Raw genomic sequence first — 20,120 nt, forward strand, 5'->3', positions numbered from 1 at the left:
AGGATAAAATGGGGTCAAAAATAAGTTAGTATAAGTAAAAAATAGAAAAGTATATTCACAAGGCTCACGAAAGTGAAGTATCCGGCACAGTCAGGACTCCGGATCCACTTCCGGTTCTGTAATTAGAGAAACAAATTATAATACCTCCTATACTCCATGGACTGCACCAGGATGATTAAGGGGAATGCAAAAGGATTATCCAGACAAATAAGACCAACAAGGTCACCCCATTCTCACTAATAGTAATAATAATCAGGATCTGGTAGGCACGTTACAACAAAAAATTTTCTTTATTTTCTTCAACTAGCAAACTAATATGGCTCACGGAATATCATTTCAGTAATCTACTCAGCCAAGGAGATGATTATGTGGAGAGGTCAGTGTTCAATAAAATGTACGAATTTGATCAACTAAACCTTAACGACATTCCAGAAACCAAGGATCTTATTTCATTTGCCAGACAAGTTTCTTTAGGAATGGTAAGTTGAGATACGATTTGTAGCTTCGTTACCATATGTAATGTTTATTAGTGAACAAAAGTCATATCATTGAATGGAATTAGATGATAGATACTTGAAACAAATTTACAACTCGACTATCTTAGCTCGATTACCAAAATTTTATATCATTTATGGATAATATCGAGAACTCTATTGTATTTGCCAAGTTAGATACACTTCATAGTTCCGTAATATCAAATTACGAAATTTTTGTTTTGAATTCTTCGATTCAATGATCTCTTACTATGCCATACGTTTCTTCGGACCTAGTTAACATTTTCTTAATTTAAATTGATTTTCGCATGTCATGTTCCTATTCTAAAACCAAAACCTTTAGAATGTTACCATATTTCCTGTTAATTACGAGGATATAATGCTCACTCACACTTATAGCCAATGAAATTCGAAGCAATTCTCAAGCTTCAAATCATACAGAAATAAAACTCGACGATCGATATGAAATCAACAGTTGAAAATCAATAATGTGAAAACAATAAATTTCAAAATATAAACCATATCGACATAGAAAAAGAAGACATCCATTACAAATCTAATAAAGAAAATACATTCAATTTAGAAAATATTCTGATGGATTTCACCCACGCAAGTAATTCTTGAGAATTTGCTAAAAAATATGACACTTTTTGTTAGTTGTTAACGATGATATTTCAGATTCTGAATAACTGTTAAACCTTTATTCTCGTTCTTAGGAATATCTATCATCATTAAAAATGATTCATCGTGACTTGGCAGCAAGAAATGTTTTGATAACTGCAGATAATATTGCCAAAATATCCGATTTTGGTTTGAGTCGTGATGTTTACTATAATAACATGTATTGTAAATCGACCGGTGGAAAACTTCCGATTCGTTGGATGGCTTTGGAATCTATGACCCATCAGATTTACACAACTCAAAGCGACGTTTGGTCTTTTGGAATACTTTTATGGGAGATTATAACTATGGGTGGTACTCCTTATCCGGGAATACCCACGCATGATATTATGGACATGCTAAAAGTTGGCTACAGAATGAAAAAACCGGACAATTGCAGAGATGAATTGTAAGTGTTTAATAATATTTATGAATTGAATTAATTTTTTATCAGATATAGAAGAATAAGTACACTAGAAGAACCAGCTTAAATTCCCAACATATAAAAGAACCTCTTAAAACGGATGTTTTCATCCGGGATTGTCATTTATCTTTATATATATATATATATATATATATATATATATATATATATATATATATATATATATATATATATATATACATTTTTTTATTTCAGATATTATCTAATGTGTAAATGTTGGGATGAACAACCCAACAGTCGTCCATCGTTTACAGAGCTCAGAAAATCGCTTGATGAACTACTAGTTTTACAATCAAATTATGTGAATTTAGATAAACGAAGCATTTATAAAGAAAAAGAGGTTATAGTTGAGAACATAAAACCGCTAAAGAGGTAGAATTAACTGTTTATGCTTATGAGCTATACAGTATTACAATTTTTAATTTAAACATAGAGTAAGTAATAATCAATAAAGAACGCATAATAATCCACTCTTCATTTATTATAATTCCATTAAAAGTTCCAGCATCGTATGTACTCTTTTTTACAATACACAAACGCGAGTATCTACACCACCGGTCAAAAATTTTTCCCACCCTAAAGTTTGCATGATACACGCTTAAGATTTTTTATCCAACGATGTAACCCTTTTTGTTTTTATTATTTCGATGCACAATTTTGACATTCCTCATAACATTTTCGACAAACAATCGTCGTTTATCTGGTTCCACACGTTTTTAAGAATATTTCGAAGATGTGAAGTGGAAGTAGGACACTGCTTTTTTACTTCTCTGCCCAATTTGTGCCACAACAACTCAATCAGGTTGAGGTCGGGCGATTGTGAGGGCCAAATCATTACTTTCAGTACATTTTTCCTTTCCAATTATTTTAAGTACTCTTTGCACAGTTTAAGGAATGCCTCAAATCATTATCATGATGGAAGATAAATTATCTGCCGATGAGGCGCTTTGCATAGCATACATTTTCCTTTAATATTTTTTTGGCATTCTTTCTTCAAAATCCTTCAATTTTTACTAGGTCTCCAGTCACCCTTCTATGGGATTACCCAAGGATTTAGCATAAGGTGACCAGATTTTTAGATGGGCAAAGCGGGACAACTCTGAAGGAGGGGAGAGAATCAACAATTTTTTTTGTTATTTTTAACATAAATACAATTTATAAATATAAAAAAATGTATAATATTTTATTCTTTGACATATTTTTTATTTGAGTGAATTTGTTTCAATAGATTGTTGTCATGTTTTAAAATATTGTAAAAATCTTGACAAGAATTTTTGAAATATTTGACACATAAAATGGCTTTCAAAGTTTCAACATTTAATTGTTAGTCGACGTAGCCCATAGGATTCTTAGAACGCAAAACAATGATTTTCTTAAATATCAAAAATTACTTAATCCTAAAAGTCGGGACTCTTGAAAAACGTCGCGGAACTCGGGACAAATTCTGAAAAACATCCCACCAAAAGCGAGACGTCTGGTCATCTTAATCTAGCATCCATTCTTTCTATGATCTGCGCACAAATACTCTTTTCTTAGACCCAAAAACTTCAAACATTGACTTATCACTCCATAAAACTCTCTCCCACTCTTCATGTCTCCAATTTCTATATTCTTGAGCCCACTGCAACTTCAGTCTCTGAACTGTACCACAACTGGTATAATGCTTGCTTTTTAAGAGGTGTTTAAGGTTTGTTTATTTTTAGGGTACATTCAGAAACTATAAAGTGATTTTGTGTCCTAAGCCATTAGATGCTACTTACCAAATGTACCTACAGTTAAAAGGGCTATTTGGATGTTACTAAAAAGGATATGGGAAATATTAATCCCTTAGAGAATTTTAGTAATATATACCTAAGATATACCATCCTTAAGAAAAAGTTTATAATCTACTTTGAACGCGTACCCAATAATTGCTGCTGCAACACCACCTTTAACACAGGTAGGAAAAAAAAGAAAAGCATCATTTTTTATTTTATACAGTTTCCCTGGACCATTCACTTTCATCTCGACTACCGACTAAATACTTATCCCCATCTTAAAAATATTTTACAACCTGATAAAACACAAAATACGATCTAAAATATGCGCGGATCCATATGTTCTAAAATTTAGTCAAAACATTATATTCGCCCCGAACTAGTATTGAAGTTGCTGCTGAAACGTAAAATTTTTCTTTCGTTACTTGAACTTGAAACTGTTGGAACGGCATTTTCATATAGCGCATCAAGTATTCACAGACAATCTGCTGGAGTAAACCTATTATATGACAATATTGAGAAATATAAAAGATGTCCTTATGTTTATGTGTGTGATATAGACTGAACTATTGTGTTCCCTTTTTTGCTGTGGCACTGGGAACGGTCAATGTTTACTGCTGGTCTATTAACTCCACTCCCTTCAGAAAATTTAGTGGAAAGGCTCTAGCTGCCAAAGATCTTTATCTTTTATTTCAAATTTTACATATATAATACTCTGGTGTAGTCTCTCACACTTTGAGGGAAAGTGGATAGAGGTTTCGTCTTCTACACAGCAGAACCTGCAGATTACATTCTCTGCTAAATCCAGCGCCCATTGAGGCGGAAACGCCTCAATAAGACTCGTGTTAATAATCGTAAATTGTTCTTAGTTAGGTTGATACATTCAATAGATCTTCTGTGGATATAGGTTTCTAGGAGTATCTTTGCCTGTTTGAGCCCATGTGGATTATTCCAGTAACTGATTCTTTTCCTATCTACTCCCTTTCCTAATATTTTCTCTATTGTCCTGTAACCGATTCCACAGAAAGATTCATATCCTTCGAAGGGTTTATCCACTCCTACTTTTGTTACTCTATAGTTTTATACAGGCGCTTGGTACTTGTTAATTTCGTTAGATCTCCTACATGTCAACAGTAAATCATTAATATTTATCAATTTAATGGTTGATATTAATATCGAAACCGTATTTAAGCACAACTACTTTTAGTGTTTATAATAATTATTATGTCGATATGTCAATGAATTAACACCTTGTTATTGTTCATAATGGATGAGAAAGTCGGTTGTATGTCGAACAATTTATTTATTTATAAGTAAATGAGTAATTATAGATAATTTCATGATGACATGAACTTTAGCAATTACAAAGAAAGGCTTGATATCAAATCGACACCAAATGTATCACCACCTTGCGTAGCTGTTATTAACAAATGAGTTTCTGCCGCCTCATTCAGGGGAAATTCGTTCTCATTTGTGTAACTTCATAATTCGCCGTTAAAATTGAATTTGTTTAATATTGTTGTCACCTTCTGCTAATCCACTAATACGTATTTCTTCGTTTTCGCTATTGCTGTTATTGATATTTATTCTTAGGTATCTATGTTTTACTGATGTATAATTTTTATTTAGATCATTGTCGGTTTCTTTATTGCCATATCTCATTATCAAAATTTTATCTTATGTTTGTTCAAATGGAGACAGTCTTTTTTCCTTCAATCAAATTTTCTGTCATTTCAATGTTCCATTAACTTTTCCTCTGGTCTTTGATAGTATATTTCAGGTTTTGATTATGGTCTCTACTGTGAATAACAATGTTGATATTGAATCGACTCCTGTATTTAGAAATCTACACTGATTATCACCGATCATATTCCAGATGTGTTACGTTTATTGGTTACTTAATCAATGAATCAGACGTTCCGATTTTGCTTTAATTTTATTTACATTATATTCAACTGAATTATGGATTATAAGTTTACTGTCGCTCATTTCTCTTATGCCACTGCTGATAGCTTGTCGTTGTTTCGCGAGCTGTCCACCCTCGACCTTGTTGCCGGTTTTCAATACTAAAAGTCTAATCACACTACAAGATGTTTATTGATAAGACTGTACACTACGTAAAGCAGAGCACGACCTATGTAATTATAAATTTTTGGTATATCTTTAACTTTTTCAAAGACTAAATAAGAATACTTTTACCCTATACTATATCTACAAAATGAGATCTAATGCTCTTATGCCGCAAAAGTAATTCTAGAAAGGAAAACAGGAAATGTTACTAGTATTTTTTTAGTGGTCAATAAGAATCGGAATATCAATTTTGAAAATGTATTTATATAAATGAAACTCTTATTAAAAGAGTTAGAAACAATAGTATCACTTTAATAGTCATAACTTAGATATAATAGAAAATATATAATTTTTAAACTGAATATTATAAATAACTTTTTAGCACATACAAATTACTTCCATTATAATTTATTATATACAATTTTATACATTTTTTACAGCACTATAACTTGTCACTATCTTCATGTAACATACATAAATCTGTTGATTTAAAACAATTTTTTATTCAAATTTTGTGATAAGTATTTCTTGAAAATAATCAGGAATGTTTATTCTTTGTGCAAAGTGTATAATCCAAAACGTTACAACATTGCCACAATTTAAATAAATATTATGTCTGTGATTATAAATGCACTTTTTTATATTTATGTAAGGTTTTAATAATATCTATATAAGGGCTTATTACATTTTCTTAGCGAAATAATATCAACCAATATAAAAATGTAATGTTTCCAAATTTATTTTTTTTCGTCCGAAAAATAATTTGTGAATATGTCAAGTATTTTTAAATGATGTATAACATTTAATTATATGATTAAAGGGATTTATTATATCAGGGTATTGAGAAAATAAAAAATTCAAAGAAACACATCTATTATTTCAATCCTAATTAATTGAACTGGTACTACAAGAACGTTTTTATAAATTATACCATATCAAATGATATCTAGACGAAATGAGCTTTAATAAAACCATTTAAAGATATTATTTTCACACAATAGTAACACTTGAGCATCATAATATTTGTTTCAAAATCACAACTATGTATTCCCAATTGAAAAATTTAAGTACGTTTCATGTTAAAATGATATTAGTACTTTTGAAAAAAAAATCACCGAACAAAAATATAAATTAAGACACCTTTTCTTTATGATTGATTCATTTATTAATACTTAATTTTTATAAACGATACAAGGGTTTCAGAAAATAGTTGCATTTTAAATTATTTTCTTTGGATATAACAATAAGTAATAATCGTAAAACAGATATTGACCAATATAATCGCTGTTCAACGCTAAATATTTTAAAGTTAAAAATTAGTTCTCCAATGTGTTGTAATAAAAAGGGGAGCCATAACAAACGATATAGGAACCATTTTGTTCCTTGTTACTTTTTCACCGTTCATCGGAAACGGTTTCATGTTCATAATAATATACATCCGCGTGTTGTGAAAAGTTTACGTGAGTATTTAGCAGAGGTTAAAATTCCAGTAGTAATTTGCCCTACTCTAAGCCCAGCTCTTTGAAGCAAGTTTCAATGTTCTTGAGAGGGAAACCGAGCTCGTCTAATTTATGCAAATTTACAACAGCTTAATAACGTTTCAATTGAAGATTGAAATCAAATTGACCAAGCTGCCAATATGAATTGTGGCTATTATTAGTGAACGTGGAGGAAACACTTCATATTAATTTTCTTATGTTTTTCGCTTTGTTTTCAGTATTAGGTTTGGTGTAAAGTTAAATTTGTAAACTTGTTATTAATGCCCCTGAAAAAATTTTCAAAACTCTTGTATCTTTTACGGAATTAAATCTGCAGTAATAAAAAAAATAAGCAGTTGTAAAAAAACGATGTATCTTGGAATAAAATAAAAAATTTCAAGGTGAAACAAGTTCACCTACAACATTAAAAAAATATTCAAATCTCATTTAAAATCATAAATTTTAGGCACGCTACTGCTAGTAGTTTGTATTAATGAACGATCAACTAATCAAAGCATGTTGAATTTCTCTGAGCAAAATTGAATCCTATTTTACAAATTATTTTTTTCATTTTGATTATTTTAACATTATGCTTAGATTTTATGTTTAAGGAAACTTAACATTTAGTTGAAAGATATTTTAGAAAAGGAAAAGTAAGTCTTACCTCTGTTTTATGACCCCGGACACATGGGTCACACAAAGGACTCTTTTACTTTTCGGAGTAATGCATATATTTTAGTAAAACATCTGTAATTTTACGATTCTTAAGGGGAGGCTTAGACCTCATTGTAAATATTTTATTATTAGTTTTTAGTTAGTACAAACCGACTCTTTGAAGCGTGAGGACGCTCCTCGAAAACGTAGTCTTTTAAATAAAGACTTAATATATGAATGTTAAACAATGTGTATTTCATTTATAAATATAAAACCTAATAATCACGATTACCTATCCATAACTTTCAACAGGTTATGGGCCCAGATAACGTGAATAATTAAATCGTGAAAATAGTGAACTTAAATAATAATTTGTGATCGAAATCAAACTTGTAAAAGTACTTGTTAGACATTCCACAATTAAGTGATAATTGTAGTGTGTGTATAAAAATATTTTAAATAGAAGATATATTAAGTGAATTATTTTATTGTGAGTGAATTGAGATAATTCGACACAATGACAAATTCGAACTTAAATTCGCAAAGAGGAATAACTCCTTTTAATGGACAGAATTATAGTATTTGGAAGAAGAGAGTGCGCCTACTGTTGAAAGAGCACCATATACTCAGCATTATTGACGAAGAAATTCCTGTGTTTCCAAATGATAAATGGAATAAAAAGAATGACGTTGCCCATAGTATTGTCGGTTCGCTTTTGGCGGACTCACTGCTTCATTTTACGGATGTGACATATGCTAAGAATATTTTTGAAAAATTAGATTCTGTATATGATCGAAAAAGTCTTCCAACACAAATGATGATGAATCAAAGACTTTCAGAATTAAAATTAGCGCCTGATATGCCACTAAGAGAACACTTTTCAATTTTTGATACGTACGTAAATGATTTGCTAGCGTCTGGATCAATAATAGATGAAGCAGGTAAAGTACTTAGTTTATTAAAAACACTTCCATCATCGTATGAAGCAGTATCTATTGCAATCGAAACATTACGTGAAGATCAACTAGATTTAGACTTTGTAAAATCGCGTTTATTGAATCACGAAATTAAAGTGAAAGGACAAAATCGTGATACTAGTACAAAAATATTAGTTGCCGAAAATAGTGATAAATCGAGTGAAAAGAAGTTTCCCTTCCGGAGATCAAATTATAATGGAAAATCAAAATTTAAGAATGGTCACAAGCCATCCAAGAATTTTAAAAACTCTTTTAAAAGTAAAAATAAAACAAAATGCTATCAGTGTGGCCGCATAGGACATATAAGAAGATATTGCATTTACTTTAAGAAAAACCAAGAGTACAACGAACGAAAAACAACTAAGGCTGCTCAAATTGCTCAATCAGTGGAACCGAATTCGCAAGCTATCACTTTTATGGCTGGTGGAAATAAATTAATTGAAACAAATCAAAATAAAATTGTTTTCTTGCTAGATTCCGGAGCATCCGATCATATTATAAACAGAGAAGACATCGCCAGAACATTTGAGCCACTTGAAACACCAATTAAAATTTTGGTTGCCAAGAGCGAGCAGTACATTTCAGCAACCAAACGAGGTTCAATTAATGTGACAACCAACAAAGACGTAAAGGTGACAATTGGAGAAGTTCTTTACAGTCCAGAAGTCCCATACAATCTACTGTCGGTTTCCAAGTTTTGATTGATAAGATATGTGAAGCTTGTATTAATGGCAAGCAAACTCGATTACCTTTCAATAAAGTTAAAAATCGAGATCATGTAAAAAGACCATTGTTTATTGTACATTCTGATGTATGTGGTCCAATCACTCCGACGGCACTAAATGATAAAAATTATTTTGTCTTATTTCTTGATCATTATACTCATTATTGTGTAGTATATTTGCTTAAACATAAATCAGAGGTGTTTTCAGTATTTAAAGATTTTGTCGCGAAAAGTGAATCACATTTCAATCTCAAATTAAATTACTTATACATAGATAACGGTAGAGAATATTTATCAAATGATATGAAAGATTACTGTAAAAATAAAGGCATAATTTATCATTTAACAGTTCCGCGAACTCCTCAATTAAATGGCACTGCTGAACGTATGGTTAGAACAATTACAGAAAAAGCTCGGTCAATGATAGCTGGATCTTGTTTAGATAAAGTTTTCTGGGGTGATGCAGTTTTAACAGCAACTTACTTGATAAATATTATTCCGAATAGAGCATTAAAAATAATGAAGACACCTTATGAGTTGTGGCATAGCAAAAAGCCTTTGTTTAAATATTTAAAAGTATTTGGTTCTACTGTATATGTACATGATAAACTCAATAAAACTAAATTCGATAATAAATCTTGGAAAGGTGTACTGGTTGGTTATGAACCAAATGGTTACAGAGTATGGGATGTAGAATCTCATAAACATGCCGTTGTAAGGGATGTTATTGTGGACGAGACAAATTATTTGGTGTCTCGGCCAGGTATAAAATCTGACAGAACAAATAAGGGTTCCGCAGATGAAACTGATTCATTTGAAGTTTCAGTGATGGAAAATAAATCTGGTAATGATGAACCAGATAGTTTCAATAAATCTGATATTGAGAAATCAGATAGTGTATATAAATCTGATCATGATAAATCAGATACTGTATGTAAAACTGGTAATGATAAACCAGGTAATGAATCTGATAATGAGAAATCAGATGTACTCTGTGATCCCAGAAATAAATTTCCAAGATTAGAAATAGAAAATAGTGATTTTGACGCCAGTCGTCGGAGGAGTGAAAGGATCAGAGGTCTTCCTAAAATATCATATGATGAATTTGGTAGTCCAGAAGAATGTATGTTATCAGCTCAAATAATAATAAGTGCTGTACCGAAGTCATTTGATGACATTAAAAATAGGCCGGATAGAGTTCAATGGGAACAAGCTATTGAAAGTGAACTTAATTCACTTGATACAAATAATACTTGGACATTAGTACCAAGACCTACTGATAAAAATATTGTAGATTGTAAATGGGTATTTACAATTAAGAATAATGAATTTGGTAGTCCTTGTAAATATAAAGCTCGTTTAGTAGCAAGAGGCTTTAGTCAGGAATATATGGTAGACTATGACGAAACTTTTGCGCCAGTTGCTAGAATATCCAGTTTTAGATTCATTGTCGCTTTTGCCAACCAGAATAATCTGTTACTACACCATATGGATGTAAAAAACAGCATTTTTGAATGGCAAATTAAAAGAAGAAATTTTTATGAGAGTACCTGAGGGCGTTCAATGTAAAAAGGGTCAGGTCTGTAAATTAAACAAAGCACTTTATGGTTTGAAGCAGGCAGCCCGGTGTTGGTTTGAGGTATTTGACAAAACTTTAAAATCAATGAATTTTCAAAATTCTCCAGTAGATCGGTGCATTTATATTTTAGATTTGGGGGATATTTCCAGAAATATTTATGTCGTACTATATGTTGATGATATTGTTATTACCACTCTGAATAAAGATACGATGAATAGTTTAAAAGAATTTAATGCATAAATTTCAAATGGTAGATCTTAAAGAAATAAGATTATTTCTAGGTATAAGAGTTTCCAGAGTCAGTCATAACATTAGATCAAAGTGCGTATGTAAAATTAGTTCTAAAAAAAAATTTAAGATGCAAGATTGTGATCCAGAAAATAGTCCTCTTGAAAACAAAATAGATTATGAAGCTTTAAATTTAGATAAAAATTGTAATAAACCATGTCGAAGTATTATTGGTTGTTTGATGTATTTAATGATTTGTACTCGCCCAGATCTGAGTTTTTCAGTCAATATTGTTAGTAGATATGTGAACAAAAATAATATTAAATTATGGCAATATTTAAAAAGAATCTTAAGATATTTAAAGGGCACAATCGATTTAAAATTAGTATATACTAGAAGTCATTATAAAAATATAATAAGTGGATATGCTGATGCTGATTGGGCGGGTGATATTAATGATAGAAAAAGTACGACGGGTTATCTTTTTAAATTATACGAAAATTGTACTATCTGTTGGGCTACGAAGCGGCAGACTTCCGTGGCAGGCTCTACTCCGGAAGCTGAATATATGGCTTTGTATGAGGCTGCACGAGAAGCTCTGTGGTTGCGATCACTAGCAGAGAGTATAAAAATAATTATATCAGGTCCTATAATAATATATGAAGATAACAATGGATGCATAAGTATTGCAAATAATCCATCAAGTCACAAAAGATCGAAACATATCGATATAAAATATCACTATTCTCGTTATAAAGTAGAAAAGGGACTAATCAAATTAATTTATATGCCTACAGATCAGCAGATAGCCGATGTATTGACTAAATCACTGACAGGGGCAAAATTTATGGAGTTCAGAACAAAAATGGACTTGAAATAGTTTTTAAGAATTTTTTTTGTAACACTATTGTAAATTGGTCTGGTAAGGTTTTCCCATAAGATGTTGGGTTTTCCCTTAAACCCTTAAGCAACAAATGTTGGACCAGGTAGAGTCATATAAGTTGATGGACTACGTTGAGAGAAGGGTCATTACGGTTTTTATTCAAGTAAAGATAATATTGTAAGAAATGTATGAAGTACTTAATACTTAGGATTTTAGTTGTAAAATATTATTATGTAGACTGTATTTTTACAAGTTTGTTTTTCACAAACGAAAAACTGGTTTACCGTTTCGTCGATCTAATTTTTCGTAAGGTTAAACGTCATTAATTAAGGTAATTATGATCACCCCATTTATGTCTTTTGGATTTTTGGTTACTAGTGTTCTATTTTTTTATTTGAATTGTTGTTAGTAGGAATCCGTTAAACATTTTATTAGTTAAATTTGTTTTTGTTCAAAGTGACCTTATGAGGCAAGATAGGGTATTGGATGTGAGGTATGATGGGTAAATTTTATCAGTTTCTTGGAGATATTTATGATAAGTATGGATTGACCCCTGAAAAAATATAGAACCGTAATGAAACTAGAATTTCCGTTGTGTCTAAAACCAAGAGCAAAATATTAGCTACGAAAAGACGAAAACAAATTGGTTTGTTATCATCTGTTGAACGAGGACGGACTATGGACGGAAATATGTTTAAACGCTGCTGGAACTTATATGCCCCTCTGATGATTTTTATGTCGAGACAACAAATGAAGCCAGAACTTACGGATCATGCTCCACCAGGTACTACAACAGTTTACAATCCTCGAGGCTGGATAACATCAGGAATATTTTTAACTTGGTTTAAAAATTTCATCAAATTTTCCGGAGCTACTCCTACTAAACACGTATTGCTGCTTCTAGAAAGTCATGTGAGTCATACTAAAAAATTGGAATTGGTTGATATAGCTCGTGGAAATGGAGTAATTATATTTTGCTTTCATCCTCACTGCAAAATGAAGCCTGCAAATGTAGCATTTATGAAGCCACTCAGCGCACTTACTACGATCATGCTGTTACAGGTTGGTTGAGATCACATCCTAGACGTGTGGTAACTGTATTCTAGATAAGTGAAATATTTGTTAATGCATACGTTCAGGCGGCTACAATGGCCACCATTATTAATGCATTTAGAAAATGTGGTGTATGACACATTAACCAAAATAATTTTACTGATGCTAATTTTATTTCTTTTGAAACTAATAACATAAAAATATTCCAGACTCATCGGAAGGTTTTCAACCTGCCGCAGTGCCACGTCTGTCTTTAACAACAGTCACAACTGTATCTTCAACAGTCATGATAACTTCTCAAACTGACATTCTTTCAATAGACCCTAAAGCTACAACGATATCTTCAATTCCACCTAGAACAGAGTTAACCACTGAGTGCTACGAATATATCACACTAAGAGTGGATAGAACAACCGTTCTAGAACCTGAACAAGGACATACTTATTATCCTGAATCTTCCTTTCGTGCAGCATGCCGTGATCTGACGTTTAGCTTCGACAATGCATCCCCAAGGATGAGCTGAAAATTTTGAAAAAGCCAGTGAAAACATCTAATACTAATGCAAAAAACCAACAAAAGGTCAAAAAACAAAAGAAAAATAATGAAGATGCCATTTGCTTATATTGTAATGATGTAAACAACAATTTTTAAAATCGTCAGAGCCTTGGGTAGGCTGCCAGCTCTATGGGTGTTGGGCTCACAAGCTTGTGCTGGCGTGAACGATGAAAATCTGAAGGAAATACACATTTTTTTGTTTTGCAAGAACGACTAGCCTTCCCCATCATTACCCCATAGTACGGGGCAAGATGGTTTTTTATAATGTTCCTATTAAATATTAAAAAATTAGATTAATGACATAACGTTCCATAAATTAATGTGAATAATAAACAGTGATTATGCTGTATTTTTTTTCCTTCAGCTACCCCATCATGTCCTCATATCCCTCATATAGTAGTGGAAATAAAAAATGCTAAGAATAAAAAAACTACTTATTGGAGGAATGGACAAATGGACAAAGACGACTAAGGATGATTCAACAGGAAAATGGAAATGATAACAATGGAAGGAAACAGGGAAATAATTGGATATGGAAATAAGGATCAAATTTGAAGGTACATCACCAAAAGTACTATATAATATTGCACTGGAGGTGGCGATTCTAAGTATAGAAATCAATCACACAAAGTATCAAGGATATGTGACCGACCTAATATTGTTAGCAAAAACGTGAGAAACTTAGAAAAAGCCCTAAAAAAGGAAGCAAAGAAGCAGGTCAGGACCATTTTTAAATTACCACTATATTAAATATCAGCTAGTAATGGTGGTCAGTGATAATTAAAGAAGTGCAGAGAGAATTAACTAAGTCAATGCTGCTAATACCAAACACAAAATATAAAAATCATAGTAAAAATATAAATATACAAAATCAAAAACAACAATAAAACCGTTAATAGCTTATGCAGCAAGTAATGATCTCAACTAATGAAGATACAGAAAAACTGAGAATACAAAAAAAATAATACAATAATACTAGAACCCCGAAAAACTGCAAAAAAAGGAATACCGAGCCTCAAGATTGGGATCCATATATAGGGAGAAAAAATGCGGAAACGACAAATATAGAAATATTCAACACGACGAAATAGAAAAATGTACGATAATGTCAAAGCCATTCTCATTTGCTTCCACCATAGTTTCCTTTAAAAGAGGTTGCAGTTTTGCATTGAGCTTCACCTTAGATATCTAGCTTACCCATTAGATAGTGAGTTACCATCAGAGACCATAACTGTAACAGAGAATAGAAGCCAATATTGTTTTCTACATTATGTGAATTTCCGGTAATTGTATAAGTGGACATAAGAGCGTGCAATATGAGATTTTATTACCATTAATAAAAAAATTATCGTATCGTTAACATTTATGAACGAATCAATAAAAAAAAATAATTATTTAAACGAATTTTCAGCGCTGATTTGCCATTGGTCACAAACGTGTAAGAAGTTTTACTACTAGTTTAACTGGAAATAATGTTTTTATTGGATTGCGTATATTTGGAGTATATATAACGTAAAACGATGGAAATATTTTAATAATCAAGATTTTTTGTCCCATTTTACCCTTATTTTCATATTTCTATCGCTTTTCACCAGCTTACATTATGTTTCAAGTATTTAATCACCCAAAGGGAAAGTTTGATTATCATAAAAGTGAAGTTTAAAAAGCATATTGAAATAAAACTCATCACAACAACAAAATTTCAAGAGAGAATTGATGATTCAATTGCAGAAAATAATTCGAAACACTGTAGTAAAGAGGACATCTTATTTGCTGATTTCATCATCCTCAAATTATCCGAAATTGTCGCCCGATCGGAATTCATTATAAATTTCGATGACTGTACCTAGTTATAACGAAACAAACACGATGTCTGAAAAGTCTGCTTATGAATATTAGGGTATTTGATAAGTACTGGATACATTGAAAATTCTACAGAACAAGATAATTAACCAAGTATGAGTAAGGTAATAATACTCAGGAATGAATTAATAACTTCTCCTTTCCACGGGGCGCTACAGGTATCAAGAACATGAAAAAAAAATTTAAAAAAAAGACTTAACACAGCAAAAAGAATAAATATTTAAAATTGAAGAGAAAAGCTACTCTAGAATATAGATGAGTTCAGAGTTATATGGAAAGGCTTCTACAGGGTGCGGCAGCATAACTTCCTTTTTTAAAAAGTTCGCCATTTAGTCGGTAGATGTCGTAACGGAGTGCTAGTGGTCTCGTTCGAGAGGGGGGACTATAAAGTTTTGTCCCGGCACAGTTCAGTCGCCATCATGCGTTGGAACAGTGAGGAGCGTGCGTTTGCCGTTGAGGTTTACTTTTCGAGCGGATGTTCTGTGATCGCAACCTAGCGCGCCTTTCGGAATCGCTTTAATTTAGCCCCCTTGGCCCCTGTCCCGGACCGGAAATCAATTGTTACGTGGGTCACTACGTTCAGACAAACTGCAAGTGTGACAAGACGAAGAACTGGAGTCCCTCGGCCCATTAGATCACCGGAGAACATTGAGTTAGTTAGAACTTCAGTGTTGCGATCACCACGGCGTTCTGCGCGCAAACATGCGTCTGCCCTTGGACTTTCCGATCGTTCTGTGAGGAGAATACTTCATGATGATCTTCATTTTCATCCATACAAGATGGCAATTGTGCAGGAACTTTCTGAACGTGACTTCAATTCTCGGAGGAACGCGTGTGAGGTTTTTCTGGAAGTCGTTCCTGAGGACGCTATTGTTTTTTTTAGTGATGAAGCCCATTTTCATTTGTGTTGATCCGTAAACAAACAAAACATGCGCTACTGGGCTGATACCAATCCTCGACGATTGCATCAACGGCCTTTGCATTCACCTAAAGTCACAGTGTGGTGTGCAATTTACTCACGTGGAATTATTGGTCCCTGGTTCTTTGAGTAAAATGAAGTCACAGTGACAGTGAATTCGCACCGGTATGTAAACATGTTACAGGAATTTTTTTTTCCACGGCTAGATGAGTTGGACTTAGGGGACACTTGGTTCCAACAAGACGGAGCAACGGCACACACTTCAAGAACATCGATGGCTGTTTTGAGGGAACACTTCCCAGAGCGCCTTATCTCAATTAGGGGCGATTTGGAGTGGCCAGCCCGCTCTCCCGATTTGACCCCTTGTGATTATTTCCTATGGGGTTTTTTGAAATCCCGTGTGTATGTGAACCGTCCAAGGACCCTACAAGATTTGAAGACGAACATCCAGGAAGAAATTGCCAACATAACGCCTGCTAGCAAGAGTCATGACAAACGCCAGAAATCGGTTTACTCAGTATATGGAGAATGGGGGACGTCACCTAACTGATTTGATCTTCAAAACTCAGTAAAACAAAACTTTATGTATGTGCCTGTATTATAAAAAACGAATAAAAATTTTCTGATTCATACAATAAGTTTTATTAACTTTTGAAAAAAGGAAGTTATGCTGCCGCACCCTGTATGATGAAATATGTCCACGAGAGATTAATATTACACCAAGACAGGCAAACAATATTTCATAACTATTGGAAATGCATGAAAAGTCACAAAATGTTCAACTGATTGAGATTTTGTAGAAAGTATTTGCTGACTTTTTTTTCTTTGTCAATAATAATAGTATCACTGAATATATTGAGCCTTAAAGAATAGTTTGTGAAAAATTTGCTGCATAACTCGCGGAAAGTTCACAAGTCATAAAAAAAAAGGTTTTGCACTATATCAAAATGTACTATCTATTGCCAAAATAGCCGACAAACTATTTTTCTACGACCGTGCGTTTTAACCCACTTTCCCACACGCATTTTAGTTTTGACTACTGTCGCTGAAGGCTATTTGGAGGAGTCCGAGAATCAGAATAAAAAAATATCAAATAAAATTCTCTGTACTACAAATGCAACAAATTGTGTTTTCAATATTAATATTTATAATAATTAGTAGTTTTTAGTTAAAGTATTGTATATTATTATGTTTGTTGGAATAAAATAATTTTAAAAAAATGGGTTGGCATACTTTTTTGTATATACGGTCGTAGAAAAAATAATGTTCCTAACTCGTGCGTAAAGTGCCTTTCCCGCACTTGACCGCTTCGCGTCGTTCGGGACAACTGCAGTCGCGTGCGGGAAAGTATCACTTTCCGCACTTAGGAAAATAACTATTTCACATCTACTATAAAATAATGGAATTAAAAAATATAGCTAATTTTTATAACGAGTATTCAAATTACGTTGGTGATAAAGTCTCAACTTTTAGTTGACGTAGTTTGGATTAAATGTTTTTATAGAAAAATATGCCTGAGAAATACTAGTTAACAAGTTTAAGGCTTGAGCAGTATAGGAGCAGTCCTGAAGTAATTATAGAGTGGAATATTGATATAACTAGAATAGAGCCAGAGCCAAATTTATAGAATTTCTAATCATTGGATACAATTTTCCATATAAATTACTTGTATATCACTTTCGTAAAATAAAAAAAATAGGGAACTTCAAATAAAGGATACATAAAAATGTGAAACTAATTGGTGCATGGAGAAGATGAGGCTGCGAAATGAAATTTTCAAGATTAAGGTCTAGTGCTTGGAAAGAAGAATATTATGTTGATATCGAAAAATACATAACCCTTTTTTAATTAACTGAAAACAAGGACAGTTTTTTCATAATTGCACCTATCTATTATTATTTTTGAAGACTTATTCTATAAAAAAGTACATTTTTATTATCTCAAATTCATTTAACGACCCTAATAGATATCTTAATCTGTTTCAACTAAAATATTATTTCATACTGTTTGTCTTCATTTCTTATCCATAATCATTTGACTGATAAATCAGAAGTCAAAGACCATCGCCTCTAATTCCTGGATCCTCTTTCTCTATAGGAGGGGGTGCCGAATTCATTTTGGTACTAGGACCTTGCGTTAAATAACCAGCCGTTGCAGGTGTGCCACCTAAAATTCGGATAATAAATATATGTATACAAGAATAAAGTTCTGTTAAACATGCTTGAATATTTTTCTACTGGACAAAATAATTAACACATCATTTTTGTCTTTTCTTCTGGTGTTAATATTAATTTTCCTGTCAGATGCAAATTAAAAATACTAATTATGATTGTATGTCCATCCAACATAATGTCTACTCAAAGTTTCTCTACCGATTTTTAAAATGACTTTATTAAGTCAATTTTTACAAGTATGATCTTGGTGAACAAATAATGTAGATATGATAATTATATAAAATAGATGTGTTATTTAAACATTTCATTTTAAAATTTGAATTTCATTTGATATTATGAGCTACTACAAAAATTTAACGGGAATCTTTGTTCAAATAACATTTAGAAAATAATACATCGTATATTAATCTTAGCTTACCCGTCAAGTATCCAGCTATAGGAGTACTAGAAATAAACAAATCATGTTTTTGATCTTTGTACTCTGACCAGACAGTACTTTTCTCCAAAATAGAATTCACCTTCTCTCCATACATCAAACTTTTAGACATAGATTTCAGAGCTTTCACTATTTGTGCTTTAGTCATAGCAGGATTATCGATCAACTCCAGTCTAGCATTGAGTAAGTCAAGTAAAAACTGAACAAAATCGACATCTAAAGCTTGTTTAACTAATTGATCATGACTGCTTGAAAAAAGTCTGTTGAGCGCTTCACACGCTATGGCAACCATATCTTTCCTTATTTGCATAGCTTGTTTTAATGGATGCATGCAATCAGAATGAGCTATAGCACTTACACACACCTAAAAATGAATTAACATGGTCATATTGAATCTAACATATTAAGGAGAGGAATTGTACTTCCACTTAAAGAAAAATGTAATGGGTTGAAAAATAGTACAAAGTTGTATTTTTATTAATATAGAAAGGAACTACTAACTTTCAAAAGCCGTATTGGATTTTATTAAATTGTTAAGAACAGCAAACACAAAGTAACGTCAAGATCGGCTGATTATAGAAACCAAACCACCAAACAAACTCACATTTACTCATTATTGCTTTGTTCAGTGAAAGGTATCCAAACACTACATTGAACAAAGGTAATGCTTAGTATATAGTCAAGAGAGAACAGACTCAGTTTCTTCAACATAAATTTTTTATCTCTTAAAAGATTCGTTTCACCTATCCTGGGATGTATGGTATGCTCTATACTTGAAAGAAGGCTACTCCTCATTATTTAGTGGTAAATCCCTTCTACACAAAAGATAATTAATGATTCTTCTATGAACCATTGGCATACCAATTTATTAAAGATATCTTTAAAAATGTTGAATTACTGAAGTTTCCAAATTTTTTCTGCTTCAAAACAAGATATGTTTATTATTAATTTCAACTTACCGTACTCGTAGATAAGGAGTTTAGTATGCAGATTGCAGATTTTGGTATTGCTATCTGTCTTATATTAGATCCCATTTGTCTACATAGTCTAGGAATGTGCCCCATGGAAGGTATCAACTCTAGAAGAGCTGGCTGTGCTTGTAATAAAGCACACAAGGCAGTCGTACAAATTTCTAAATATTCTACCTAAAAATAACCATAACTATTACAAA

General features: G+C 32.2%; 2 protein-coding genes across 4 annotated transcripts in view; one reads left to right on the top strand and one right to left on the bottom strand.

Moving 5' to 3' along the window:
• The window catches only part of LOC130442518 (tyrosine-protein kinase receptor torso), a 65,079-nt gene extending 58,787 nt beyond the window's left edge, over window positions 1-6,292 (top strand). The window contains exons 11-14 of one of the 3 annotated variants that reach the window (XR_008909781.1): window positions 341-479; window positions 1,211-1,563; window positions 1,795-2,033; window positions 2,617-6,292. Coding sequence is in view for 1 of the 3 variants with exons in the window: in XM_056776684.1 (XP_056632662.1) it covers window positions 341-479; window positions 1,211-1,563; window positions 1,795-1,971; window positions 2,617-2,656 (709 nt within the window). In the remaining 2 variants the exon portion in view is untranslated. The remainder of the gene's footprint in view (window positions 1-340; window positions 480-1,210; window positions 1,564-1,794; window positions 2,034-2,616) is intronic. The other 2 variants (XR_008909780.1, XM_056776684.1) reach the window with 2 other exon arrangements.
• An 11,966-nt stretch (window positions 6,293-18,258) lies between these two features.
• LOC130442517 (dnaJ homolog subfamily C member 13) overlaps window positions 18,259-20,120 on the bottom strand; it is a 57,665-nt gene continuing 55,803 nt past the window's right edge. Inside the window, exons 29-31 of the mRNA XM_056776683.1 lie at window positions 19,909-20,094; window positions 18,932-19,313; window positions 18,259-18,505 (exon numbers count right to left, since the gene is read on the bottom strand). Coding sequence (XP_056632661.1) covers window positions 18,393-18,505; window positions 18,932-19,313; window positions 19,909-20,094 — 681 coding nt within the window. The 3' untranslated portion in view covers window positions 18,259-18,392. The remainder of the gene's footprint in view (window positions 18,506-18,931; window positions 19,314-19,908; window positions 20,095-20,120) is intronic.

Source organism: Diorhabda sublineata, chromosome 4, assembly GCF_026230105.1.
Source record: "Diorhabda sublineata isolate icDioSubl1.1 chromosome 4, icDioSubl1.1, whole genome shotgun sequence".
In the NCBI taxonomy this organism is placed as follows: domain Eukaryota; kingdom Metazoa; phylum Arthropoda; class Insecta; order Coleoptera; family Chrysomelidae; genus Diorhabda; species Diorhabda sublineata.